A 14,392-nucleotide genomic window follows, 5' to 3' on the forward strand; every position below is an offset into this window, starting at 1 on the left:
AGGAATTGAAAACTGTTGTATATTTACAACCTCGTCTGTTAAGACTTTTTTTCCCTTGGCAATCAGTTCTTTAGGCTTCCAAGAATGTAAACCTTAGGGGCCATCCTTTGCTTTTTCATCTGCTTAGAATGTTCTTTAGTTACTCCTTCTAACTATTTAAGACTCAGCTCAAATGTTACTTCTTCAGATAAGTCTTTCCAGGTTTATCACAGATTATTATTATTATTGTTATTATTGTGCCAAACATCACACTGAATCCAAGCTAATGAAGTGATTTGTAGGCATACCCTGCTGTAGCCTCGTGCCATTTCACAGATCCTCAGTCTCTCTAGCACTTGTTTGAACATTTTTTGCCTTGCATCTTGTCACTATTCCCTAAACTATTCTGTATAAGAACCATTTTCACAGTCTTTACATTGTATTAGGTATTATATGTAATATAGAGATGATTTAAAGTATATGGGAGGTCATGCATAGGTTATATGAAAATATTAAGCACTTTATATGAGAGACTTGAGCACCCACAGATTTTGGTATTCATCGGGATCCTGGAACCAATTCCCGGTGGCTATCGAGGGACCACTGTATAGTTTTGATTAATGCATATCACCAACCTGGTTTTTAAAATGTGTGTCACAACTGTATGGACAATCATGGAAATGAATTAAATGTTCTCCAGTAAGTGATCTAATAGATTATACATTACAAATGACTAGATTAAATCAACCACTGCAGAAGTTCTTCTTGAGGGAAAACACTGTACAATGAAATTTTAGAATTACTAATGGAATAATTTTCTATCAGATGACACATATATTATTTATATAACTTGAGCAGAAAGTCCTGACAACATTACAAGTGATTTTTAATTTGGGAATAATTGCCACAGTATGAAAGACAAGGTATAGATAAAGCTTTACATCTATTAAAATTGGACTAAAAATGTGTGAGAAAGCCTTTCTGATACATTTAACTCATTCTTTACTGGTGACTTATTGACATAGCAATTTTCTCAGTGCAATTATGACATCCTTGTTCCTTAGACTATATATCGTGGGATTAAGCATAGGAGTTAGGATAGCGTAGAAAAGAGATAGAACTTTGTCAGTTTCCTCTGAGTGTCTGCCGTTGGGTCTTAAGTATGTGATAATGGCTGATCCAAAGAATAATATCACAACCATAAGATGAGATGTGCAGGTGGAAAAGGCTTTGCCTCGACTTGTGGCTGATGGCAACTTCAGGATGATGGAGACAATTTTACTGTAGGAGCCAAGTATCAACAGAAATGGAACCATTACAAATAAAACAGCAACTGTGTAGACCAACATCTCATTTATGAAGGTGTCCCCACAAGCCAGCTTGAGTATTGGGGGAATGTCACAGAAGAAATTGTTAATTTGTTTCGATCTACAAAAAGATAGAGAGAAAATTTGATAGGTATGCCCTATCATAACTGGGATTCCAATGGTCCAGGACCCAGTCGCCAACAGGACACAGACCCTGTTGCTCATGACTAGAGGATAGTGCAGAGGGTTACAAATGGCCACATAACGGTCATAGGCCATCACTGCCAGGAGCAAACACTCTATGCCTCCAAATATAAAGGCAAAGCACATCTGCGTAGCACAGGAAACCACGGAAATTCTTCTTCTCTGTGTCCCTAGATTCATCAGCATTCTGGGGAGAGTAGCTGATACATAGCAGATTTCCAAGAAGGAAAAATTTGCTATGAAAAAATACATAGGGCTCTGGAGAGCAGGATCCATTTTTATTATTAGAAATATGGTGTCATTGCTCATGAGGATAATAATATAGATGATTAAAAACAATCCAAAAAGAAACCACTGGAGACAGGGCATGTCAGCAAAGTCCAAGAGAACAAATTCCATCAGTTCAGTTAGATTATCTACTGGAGGTTTTTCTGGATGATTCATCTACAGAAAAGGTAAATTTACATGTACATTTCCTTTAGCTTCCTATATCTCTTTGCTGCTTCTCCAAATTGTATTGAGACATGTGGATTGGATTTTATGATCACTGCTGTTGTTTTCACTTTAAGAGTGATACTAGTTATGTATGCCCCTTCCCTTCCTATTAAATCACAATGAACAGTTCCCTCAAAAAAAAAAAAAAAAAATTTTTAAGATCATTTCCTTACACTTTCAGAGCACAGTCCAAGATAAATCAAGCTATATCTGACTCAGCACAGGCACTGGAGCAACTGACAACGTCTGGAGATGACCCTGAGCTTTGCCATCTAATCTCACTTTACATTAATTTCACATTTTGACAATCTATTGTATTTCTCTGTGAATTTTCTCAGTCAAGCTTCCCAAAATACTAAGTCATAAACTCTCTTCTAACATACATTTTCAACTGCCTATTTCAATGCTTCATTCTCCCAACACTTGACAATTTTAAGCATATAGGTTTCTATTACACAGCTCTTATTAGATTAAAAGGAAAATTTAAGGACTATTTCATTTTGCATAGAGGGATAAAACAAATATCTTTCTGTAGGATATTAAGTCTGTATAAAAGGAGGATTTTTATTCAGGGAAATTAGCCTGGGAACATTGATTCAAACAATAAACGTAGTCATCCTGGAAAAACAGAGGTGGAATGGAAAGTATTCGTTACCTGTGTGTATGTGCGTGGGACAGAAGGAGGAAAAATACTGGCCTTTATGTTGTGCTGATTGTGTTGTATTCACCCACCACTATTTTTGTTGTTACTCAAAAATTACCGCTTCAGATAACTGTTTCTAAACTCACTTTCTTTAGATTTAAGGATATTGAGACTCACTAAGTGTGGACAATTCGACCAATTGCACACAGGTTTTGTGACTGCAAGTCAGTATCTTTTTTTTTTTACTTTAATGGACTTGAGTTTGACTCTTATCTCCATGATTTATTATCTTTGTGATATTAAGCAATTATTTAAGGTTTCTAACATGTACTTGTTTGTGAGAATTAAATGAGATAATATATGTAAAATCTATCGTTTACCTACAGGTTTTAAGCTGTTTACACTTTAGTTATGGCTCTTTAATTATGATTATGATAGTATGTTCTTTAAGCCTGTAGGCCTAGGATTTAACAGATTGCCTAGTAAAATTGGTATTTGATGAAGTGGTTTTGAGTTTCTTTGTTGGCAATTATTTTTTAACCATTCTCTTTCATCAGGGTTAGGAAATGACTGATCACTGAAACTAATAAGGCGTAAAATTTAAGAAGACATTCAGGGCCATCCTTGCACTTGCACAATCCTGAAAAGTGAGTGCCTTCTTAAATTTTTAAAGACACAAGGTTCCTCTTGCCTCACCCTGCTATTCACCTTTCCATCCTAATTGTTTTGTACCTTGTCCACTAAGTAGAGTAGAAGTATGGTGGCACAGTTAACAAACAAACAAACAAGTTGCCGAGGAGTCAATTCCAAGTTACAGCGACCCTATAGGGCAGAGTAGAACTGCCCCACTGGGTTTCCTAGACTCTATATCTTTAGGGAAGTCAACTGACAGATCTTTTTTCCAAGGAGCACCTGGTTGGTTTGAACCACTGGCCTTTTGGTTAACAGCTGAGGGCTTAACCATTGTGTCACTAGTGCCCAGTGATCATGGTTAACCACTACGAAGACCACTGCCATCGAGTCGAGTGATCATGGTTAAAGAACAGTATTTCCCAGATGGACTGGAATTGAATTATAGCTCAACAACATCTAGCTGTGTGAGGACTTCATCCAGGTTAATTAATCTTTCCACTTACACAATTTGCTCAGCTGTAAAATGGCTAGCAACTATATCAACATATAGTTTTGTTATATGAATTAAATCATTTAATATAAATAAAATGACTTGAAGAAGTTCTGATATTTATAAGACTATTATTTTTGTTATTTATTATTATTATATTGTTATTAACAGCTACTATTATTATCATCAATCTGTTATCATTAAAACTAATTTTAATTTATTCTTCTGAATTTTACACTGTATGATATTCAACATGAAAAATGATTTATTTTTCTTTTGCATCACGGGATTATTGGGGGAATGAAGTAAGATCTTAAAATCTATTACCAAAGTGTAATAAAACTCCAAAAATATTCAAATCTCAACTTGCAATTTCTCCATGAATTTTCTGCTTACATTTGTGTTTCTATGATTTTCTCTACTTTGTGGACTGTAACACCTATAGTACCCATCACTGCTCAGCACTTAGAATTTCATCTAGGGTAATACTCCTTGTATGCATTTTCTTTTATTGATACTAAATGATCTGAGAGGTAAAGGCAACAACTATATGCCCACTTGAATTCAAAACAGATCCTAGAAAATGGGTGTTCACCTAATGTGGTACTCAAGATTTGGTTCTGAACTGAAATAAAGGAATAAAAAAAAAGGAATAGACATTATTAAAATGAACACATCACTTTTAAGAGGGTGAGAAGAATTAAGACTCACACGAGGACAAAAGAGTTAAATCTTTATGTGTGGTTTCACAAATTATAGCATTTAATAACAAAAAAGTAAATTGTTTTAATTGAATAAAATGACTTTGAATCCTAAGTGAAATAGCATTTCTAATTGTACAAACTCAATCTTTTTGGTGATAAAAATTATACAGGTATAACACTAAATATGTAAGGTTTGTCTATGTTTTTCTCCAGAGAACAGGGTGGAAAGAGTAGAGATTTTTTTTACCCTGTGTGTTCTCCCAAAACTGTATTAATCTTCTTTCTTTAAAATGTCTAAGTTCTTATTACCTTTAGATATATAAAACTTAATGTTATCATACTTTTATTTCAAATCTAAGCATCCGTTCCCTGGAAAAAATCCAAATGATTAAAGAGTGTGTAACAATATTCTGAAGGAGTCTTGGTGGGTACAGTGGTTGAGTGCATAGACGCTAATGAAAGGGTCAGTGAATCAAACCCATCAGCCACTCTGTGGGAGGAAGATATGACAGTTGGCTTTCATAAAGATTTACAGACTTGGAAACCCTATGAGGCAGTTCTACTCTATCCTGTAGGGTAGTTATGAGTCGGAATTCACTGGAGGGCAATGAGTTTGCTTTTGGTTAACAATATTCTGATTCAGATAGAAAAATTAGTCATCGTCAATGTCCCCAATCTAGCTAAACCTCAGCTATGCTTGTATTTTTGATAAAAATTGAAAACATAATCTCTGAAATTAACTTGAGAAACAATATGAACTTAAAATTTTATTATCTTGTGAATTCTTTAAAGTGAAAGTACTTTTTTTATGTAAATGCCTCTTGGATTCCTCAGTGATTATAAACTTATTTCATGAACTATTTTACTTTAAATATCTTTTTAAAATATCAGAAGTAAAATAAATATAATGCTTTTTTGCTACAAAACCTTTGCTAGAAATGAAGTTTTCCTATATTATTTAGCATTCTTAAAAAACAAGTTTTTCAAATTTTCATTGTTTCAAAGTAATTTAATATCACTATTGAAATTCATTGTTTAAGGTAAAGTATATTTAATAGAGTCAGAAATATAAAGGAGCTGCTTTAATAAACAGCATACTTGCTACTCTCTATGAAATGTTAAGTTTAATAATATGTACTAACTTTGACTATTAATATAAAATATTTCATATTTACCTTTGTTATTTTGGAAAATAGGATCCCTGGTGGCTCAGTGGTCAAAGTGCTCGGCTGCTATCCAAAAAGGTCTGTAGTTAGAACCTACCATCTGCTTCATGTGAGAAAGTTGTGGCAGTCAGCTTCCTTACAGGTTTATTGCCATGGAAATCCAGTGGGACAGCTCTAGCCTGTCCTGAAGGGTCATTGTTGGTTTGAATCAACGTGATAGCAGTGGGTTTGAGTTTTGGTTTGTTTGTGATAATCTTGTTTCTTCCTCACCGAAGAGGCCTTACATATTTAAGTATTTAATTTACTTCAGCTGAAACAACTTGTTGCATCAATGCTGGTCAATCCACCTTCAAAACAGCATGTTCATTTTGAACATAGAATGCTCTTTAAATACAAAAGAGTTATCTCTTCCCCTGGGGACTTCTTCCACCTAACACAGTTAAAATTGTCATTAAATCACTTTCTCACTCTCTGATTTGGTTTATTTACTTATTTTCCCAGATAGCTCTCACTCTACCCAGAATACTCTTCCCCTGCAGCCTCTCAATGGAGTAGAATGAACAGGAAGTTTTAATTTTTAGACTTGAACAGAGTCCTGAATTGCCCTTAACTGAGCAATGCCATTGGATGCCATCCAAAACTGACACAAATCCAATTCTCAGCTTATCTATCATGACTGCTTCATATGGACCAACTGTTCCTATTAGACTGAGCCCTTCTCACATTTTCCTGAAGTTTTTTTGCATATTTTCTCCTCTGAAATGGGTGCCTTAATCCAAATTCTGGGGCTGGTCTCTATAAGAGTTGTAATAAATGTTCTTATAACAAAGAATATTTTTTCCTTAAAAATCATAAAGTATATAATTTATTTCCTCAAGACTACCTTGGAAAACTGACTTTTGGGTATATTAAGTCTAGTTCAAAAGTGTTTGTTTTGTTTTGTGTCCCAAGATTAATCCCAACAGGAGGACTTTTTCTATTCTTTGCAGCATTCTACCATCTTTCCTCAACTTCATTCCATCTGTGAGCCTAGTTTTAAGGTATGAATCCTATTGAACTTCATATGAAGAAAATATGATTCTGATATAATTCCAGCTGAGAAGAGAAGCAAGATTTCAGGACACTAGTCAGTCTACTGTTATAAAATATTTCCCCTTGAAACCTCAAATCTGAGTGATACATCTAGGAAGTGTGATCATTAAGATTGCATGCCAGCTTGGCTGGATCATAATTTTCAGTGGTTTGGCAGTTATACTCTATTTTGGCAGTGGTATAATGGTATAATGATGAGATCTAATATAATGTGATTACCTCCATGATGGGATCTGCTGTAAGCAGCCAATCAGGTAAAAGCAAGTTTTGTTTGAATGTGGCCTGAATCCAATATATGTAAACTTCCTGGCAAAGCTGGCTGGATTTTACTCTGCCCTGGATCCTACATTTGGCTCATCAGCATCTGACCTTCTCCTCTTGGGACCTGAGCCAGCAGAAAGCTGTCTCACCAGCTGATCTTAGATTCATCAGCCTTCACAGCTGTGAGCTAGCAGCCTGCCATCTGACCTGCATATTTTGGGTTCATCAGCCCCTAATGTCTGACCCACGAACTTGGGACTTGCTAGCCTCTACAACTTTGTGTACCATTTTTTTGAGATAAATCTCTCGCTATATAAAAAAAAAATACATACATATAAAATAAATGTGTAATGGATTGAATTGTGTCCTCCAAAAATATGTGTCAACTTGGTTAGGCCACATGTGGTTGTCCTCCATTATGTGATTTTCCTATGTATTAGAAATCATAATCTCTGCCTGTGGTTAAATAGGATTAGGGTCGGATATAACACCCTTGCTCAGGCCACATCCCAGGATTTTGCCTGAGGTGTGGCCTGTACCACCTTTTGTCTCTCAAAAGATAAAAGGAAAGGGAAGCAAGCAGAGTTGGCGACCTCATACCACCAAGAAAGCAGGACCAGGAGCAGAGCACGTCCTTTGGGTCTGGGGTTCCTGTGCCTGAGAAGGTCCTCAACCAGGGGAAGATTGATGACAAAGACCTTCCTCCAGAGCTGACAGAGAGAGAAAGACTTCCCTTGGAGCTGAGACCCTAAATTTGGACTTGTAACCTACTAGATTACGAGAGAATAAATTTCTCTTTGTTAAAGCCATCCACTTGTGGCATTTATTTTATAGCAGTAATCGATGACTAAGACAAAACGCTTCTCTGTTTTTGCTTTTCTAGAGAATTCATCCTAAGGCAGGTAGTTTAAGAATATTGGCTTGAAGCTAAATTTCCCTTTGTGAAAATGGGATGTTACTTACTATTATTTAAAACCAAAACCAAACCCATTGCTGTCAAGTAATTTCTGATTCATGGCGACCTTATAGGACAGAGTAGAAATGCCCCATTTGGTTTCCAAGGAGCTCTTGGTGGATTTTTCACTGGCTAATGCTCTACTCTTCAGAAGTAGACTGCTGGGTCCTTCTTCCTAGCTTGTCTTAGTCTGGAAGCCAGTCTTATTCTGGAAGCACACCTGAAACATGACCTCCATGGATGACACTGATGGTATCTGAATACCGGAGGCATAGCTTCCTGAATCACAGCAACATGCAGGCCCCCACAGTACGACAAACTAACACACACCTTATGAATAGCAGTGGAATATTGTCTGATGTAGTGCTGGAAAATGAGTCCCCAGGTTGGAAGGCACTCAAAGGATGGCTGGGGAAGAGCTGCCTCCTCAAAGTAGAGTCAACATTAATGACGTGGATGCAGTAAAGCTCTCAGGACCTTCATTTCCTGATATGGCTTGACTCAAAATGATTAGAAACAGCTGCAAACATCCATTAATAATCAGAACCTGGAATTTATGAAGTATGAAACTAGGAAAATTAGAAATCGTCAAAAATGAAATGGAACACATAAACATTGATGCCTTACGCATTAGTGAGCTGAAATGGACTGGTATTGGCCATTTTGAATTGGACAATCATATAGTTTACTGCTTTGGGAATGACAACTTGAAGAGGATTGGCATTGCATTCATCGTCAAAAAGAATATTTCAAGATCTAGCCTGAAGTACAATGCTGTCAGTGATAGGATAATATCCGTACACCTACAAGGAAGACCAGTTAATACGACTATTACTCAAGTTTATGCACCAACCACTAGGGCCAAAGAATAAGAAATAGAAGATATTTATCAGCTGCTGGAGTCTGAAATTTTTCCAAAATGCAATCAAGATGCATTGATAATTACTGGTGATTAGAATGTGAAAGTTGGAAACAAAGAAGAAGAATCAGTAGTTGGAAAATATGGCCTTGGTAATAGAAACAATGCCAGAGACTGAATGATAGAATTTTGCAAGACCAACAACTTCTTCATTGCAAATATCTTCTTTCAACAACATAAACGGTGACTTTTTTATACAAATGGGCCTCGCCAGATGGAACACACAGAAATCAAATCGACTACATCTGTGGAAAGAGATGATGAAAAGCTCAATATCATCAGTCAGAACAAGGCCAGGGGCTGACTGTGGAACAGACCATCAAAAGCTCATATGCAAGTTCAAGCAGAAACTGAAGAAAATCAAAGCAAGTCCACGGGAACCAAAATATCGCCTTAAGTATACCCCACCTGATTTTAGAGACCATCTGAAGAATACATTTGATGCAATGAACACTAGTGACTTAAGACTGGACGAATTCTGGAGTGCCATCAAGGACATCATACATGAAGAAAGCAAGAAGATGTCATTGAAAAGACAGTAAAGAAAGAAAAGACCATGATGGATGTCAGAGGAGACTCTGAAACTTGATCTCGAACATTGAGCAGCTTAAGCAAAAGGAAGAATTGATGAAGTAAATGAACTGAGCAGAAGATTTCAAAGGGCGGCTTGAGAAGACAAAGTATTATAACAACATTTGCAAAGAGCTGGAGATAGAAACCCAAAAGGGAGGAACACGCTCAGTGTTACTCAAACTGAAAGAACTAAAGAAAAAATTCAAGCCTCGAGTTGCAATAGTGAAGGATTCTATGGGGAAAATACTAAACAACGCTGGGAGCATCAAAGGAAGATGGAAGGAATATATAGAGCCATTACACCAAAGAGGATTAGTTAATGTTCAGCCATTTCAAGAGGTAGCATATGATCAGGAACCGATGGTACTGGAGGAAGAAGTCCAAGCTTCTCTGAAGGCATTGGTGAAAAACAAGGCTCAAGGAACTGATGGAATATCAATTGAGATGTTTCAACAAACAGATGCAGCTCTGGAGGTACTAACTTGTCTATGCCAAGAAATATGGAAGACAGCTCCCTTGACAACTGACTGGAAGAGATACATAATTTATTCCTATTCCCAACACAGGTGATCCAACTGAATGTAGACATTACAGAACAATATCATTAAAATCACACACAAGCAAAATTCTGCTGAAGACCATTCAAAAACGGCTCCAGCAGTATATCCACAGGAAGTGCCAGAAATTCAGGCCTGTTTCAGAAGAGGACGTAGAGCCAGGGATATCAATGCTGATGTCAGATGGATCCTAGCTGAAAGCAGAGAATACCAGAAGGACGTTTACCTGTGTTTTATTGACTATGCAAAGGCATTCGACTGTGTGGATCATAACAAATTATGGATAATATTGCCAAGAATGGGAATTCCAGAACACTTAATTGCGCTCATGTGAAACCTTTACATAGAGCAAGAGGCAGTTGTTTGGACAGAACAAGGGGATATTGATTGGTTTAAAGTCAGGAAATGTGTGTGTCAGGGTTGTACTCTTTCACCATACCTATTTAATCTGTATGCTGAGCAGTCTGAGAAGCTGGGCTATATGAAGAAGACGGTGGATCAGGATTGAAGGAAGACTCATTAACAACCTTCGTTATGCAGAGGGCACAACCTTACTTGATGAAAGTGAAAAGGACTCGAAGCACTTGCTAATTAAGATCAAGGACCATAGCCTTCAGTACAGATTGCACCTCAACATAAAGAAAACAAAAATCCTCACAACTGGACCAATGAGCAACATCATGATAAATGGAGAAGAGATTTAAGCTGTCAAGGATTTCATTTTACTTGGATCCACAATCAACAGCTATGGAAGCAGCAGTCAAGAAATCAAAAGATCCATTACATTCGATAAGTCTACTGCAAAGGACCTCTTTAAAGTGTTGAAGATCAAAGATGTCACCCTGAAGACTAAGGTGAACCTGACACAACCCGTGGTATTTTCAGTTGCATTATATGCATGTGAAACGTGAGCAAAGAATAAGGAAGACAGAAGAAAAATTGACGCCTTTGAATTCTGGCGTTGGCAAAGAGTATTGAGTATACTATGGACTCCCAAAATAATGAATAAACCTGTCTTGGAAGAAGTACAACCAGAATGCTCCTTAGAAGCAAGGATGGAGAGACTGCATCTTATATACTCTGGACATGTTGTCAGAAGGGATCAATCCCTGGAGAAGGACATCATGTTTGGCAAAGTACAGGGTCAGCGGAAAAGAGGAAGACCCTCAACGAGGTAGATTGACACAGTGGCTGCAACAATGAGTTCAAGCATAACAACGATTTTAAGGATGGCTCAGGACCGGGTAGTGTTTCATTCTGTTGTGCATAAGGTTACTATGAGTCAAAACCAACTCAACGGCACCTAAAAACTAACAACCTGTTGGGTTCCAAATGCCGGCCTTTTGCTTAGCAGCCAAAGCACTTAATCACTACACCACCAGAGTTTCCTACTATTATTGACTAAGTAGTTATTTCAAGGGGTTATAATTCCCTCCATCCTTGAGGTTAGTTGTTTTTGTTGTTGTTGTTAGGTGCCATCGAGTCAGTTCCAACTCATAGCAACACTGTGTACAACAGAACAAAACACTGCCCTGCCCTGCACCATACTCACAGTAGTTATACTTCAGCCCATTGTTGCAGCCACTGAGTCAATCAATCTTGTTGCGTGTCTTCCTCTTTTTCACTGACCCTCTACCAAGCATGATGTCCTTCTCCAGAGACTGATCATTCCTGATAACATGTCCAAAGTATGTGAGACATATTCTTGGCATCTTAGCTTCTAAGGAGCATTCTGTTTGTACATCTTCCAAGACAGATTTGTTCGTTCTTTTGGCAGTCCATAGTATATTCAATATTCTTCATCAATACCGTAATTCAAAAGTGTCAGTTCTTCTTTGGTCTTCCTTATTCATTGTCCAGCTTCCGCATGCATGTGAGGTGATTAAAAACACCATGGCTTGGGTCAGGTGCACGTTAGTCTTCAAAGTGACATCTTTGCTTTTTTAACTGGAAGAGGTCTTTCACAGCAGGTTTGCTCAATGGAATACGTCTTTTGATTTCTGGACTGCTGCTTTAATGGATGTTGATTTTCACACACACACCCCCGTTGCCGTTGAGTCGATTCTGACTCATAGCAACCCTATAGGTCAGAGTAGAACTGCCCAACAGAGCTTCCAAGGAGTGCCTGGTGGATTTGGTTAGCAGCCATAGCACTTAACCACTACGCCACCAGGGTTTCCGTGTTGATTTTAGATCCACGTAAAATGAAGTCTTTGGCAAATTCATTCTTTTCTCCATTGATTGTGATGTTGCTCATTTGTCCAGTTGTGAGGATTTTTGTTTCCTAATTTTGAGGTATAATCCATACTGGAGACTTTAGTCTCTGATCTTCATTAATAAAAACTTCACGTCCTCTAAACTTAGAGCAAAAATTTGAGGTTAGTAATGAAATATATATATGTTCCCACCACTAACCTGAAAGTTGTAATATAGTATCTATCTACCATCTGTCTATCTATCCATCCATCTATCCATTCATCTATCTACCTATCTATCTACCTACCTACCTATAAACCTATCTATTATCTGTCTATCTATCTGTCTGTCTAATCAATCTATCCATCCATCCGTCCATCCATCCATCCATCCATCCATCCATCCATCCATCCATCCATCCATCCATCCATCCATCCATCCATCCATCCATCATTTATCTGTCTATCTATCTCTCTGTCTAATCAATCTATCCATCCATCCATCCATCCATCCATCCATCCATCCATCCATCCATCCATCCATCCATCCATCCATCCATCCATCCATCCATCCATCCTTCCATCCATCCATCCATCTATCTATCATCTATCTATATCATCACCTCTCTATCTTTCTATCTCCAAGAGAGGGAAACCCTATAATATTATAATCACAAATAGTGATTAGGGAAGTTAATTGGAAGGTGTTAGGAATTACAATCTTGAAAACATGGAGATTGAGAAGAGTGAGTGGTGAGCAAGGCCTCTCATGGGAATAAGGTGTGACAGAGCACAGCAGTGGGGTGAAATGCCAGCCAGACCTGAGCTACAGTAGGTGCCCTTCCCAGAAGTAAGTAAACTAAAAGGGAATTCTGAAGTCTCATAATTTTCACAGGATTTTATTGTGCATGTGGAGCCTTGGTGGCCAATGGTTAAGACTTCAGCTGTTAGTGACAAATTTCAGCAGTTCAAATTTACCAGCTGCTCCTTGGAAACCCTATGGGGGCAGTTTTACTTTTTCCTGTAGGTTCGTTATAAGTTTCAAGGATTTTTCTTGTTTTTTGTTTGTTTGTGATATTCTGCATAAATAGTGAGATATGATGATGTAAATGGAAGAAACAAATACACATGAGAATATATCATATAATAAACATTAAAAAAAAATTGCCACCTAGTCAATTCAGAATTATAGTGACCCTATCGGACAGAGTAGAACTGTCCCACAGAGTTTCCAAGGGGTGCCTGGTGGATTTGAACTGCTGACCTTCTGCTTAGCAGTGTAGCACTCAACCACTACATTATCAAGGTTTCCATAATAAATATAGCAAATGAAATAGTTTAAATATGTACTTTTAGAATTGATATTACTGGGATACTTGGACAGTCATTTAGGAAAAACATATTTTTTTTCAATACTCCATACTATAGCAGGAAAGACTCTAAATGGTACTCTAGTTTAAATGTTTTTAAAAAATTAAACAATAAAATAATTCTAAGAGAAAGATTTTTTAAAATATAATTTTGGAGTAAGGAAGATTTGTCTAACTATGATTAAAATTTTAGAATGTAGGACAGAAATTATTGAAAAATAATCAGCTATGTAAAAGTAAATAGTTCCATATATTAAAAATAAAAAAGCACCAAAAGTCATGCCAAATTATAAAGAATAAAGTGGGGAAAATAATAATAAATCGTATCTCAGATAAAGTGCTCATTTCTCTTGTAAATAAAATATTCTTAAGTATCAAGGAAAAGTAAAAATACGTAAATAGAAAAATGGACCAAATATATAACACTTCACATAAAAAGGGAGAAAAATCATCACTTAAATATATAAAAACATATCCAACTTCATGAAAAAGAGTGAAATTTTAAACTGCAGATAATTGAGTTTATAAAGAATACACAGTATCTTGGGGAAAGCATGCTTTTTTTTAATATATATTGCTTGGAAAAGTGCAAAACAGTTCAAGTCTTGTGGAGAGAAATTGGACACCATTGATTAATATCACAAATGTTTCTAGTCTTTGGTGGCACAAATGGTTTGTGCTCCACTATTAACCTAAAAGAGCCCTGGTGGAGTGGTGGCTAAGAGCTCAGGATGCTAACCAGAAGGTCACAGTTCAAACTGACCAGCCATTACTTGGAAACCCTATAGGGCAGTTCTACTCTGTCCTATAGGGTAGCTATGTGTTGGAATTGGCTCAGTGGCAACAGGC

At 37.0% G+C, this 14,392-nt stretch overlaps 1 protein-coding gene across 1 annotated transcript; it reads right to left on the minus strand.

Moving 5' to 3' along the window:
* Window positions 1-992: 992 nt before the first annotated feature.
* Window positions 993-1,934, minus strand: LOC126080202 (olfactory receptor 10AG1-like). Its single transcript, XM_049891474.1, has one exon. It carries the CDS (start codon window positions 1,932-1,934, stop codon window positions 993-995), a length of 942 nt encoding a protein of 313 aa, XP_049747431.1.
* Between the last annotated feature and the right edge of the window lie 12,458 nt (window positions 1,935-14,392).

Source organism: Elephas maximus, chromosome 7 (assembly GCF_024166365.1).
Source record: "Elephas maximus indicus isolate mEleMax1 chromosome 7, mEleMax1 primary haplotype, whole genome shotgun sequence".
Taxonomy (NCBI): Eukaryota; Metazoa; Chordata; class Mammalia; order Proboscidea; family Elephantidae; genus Elephas; species Elephas maximus.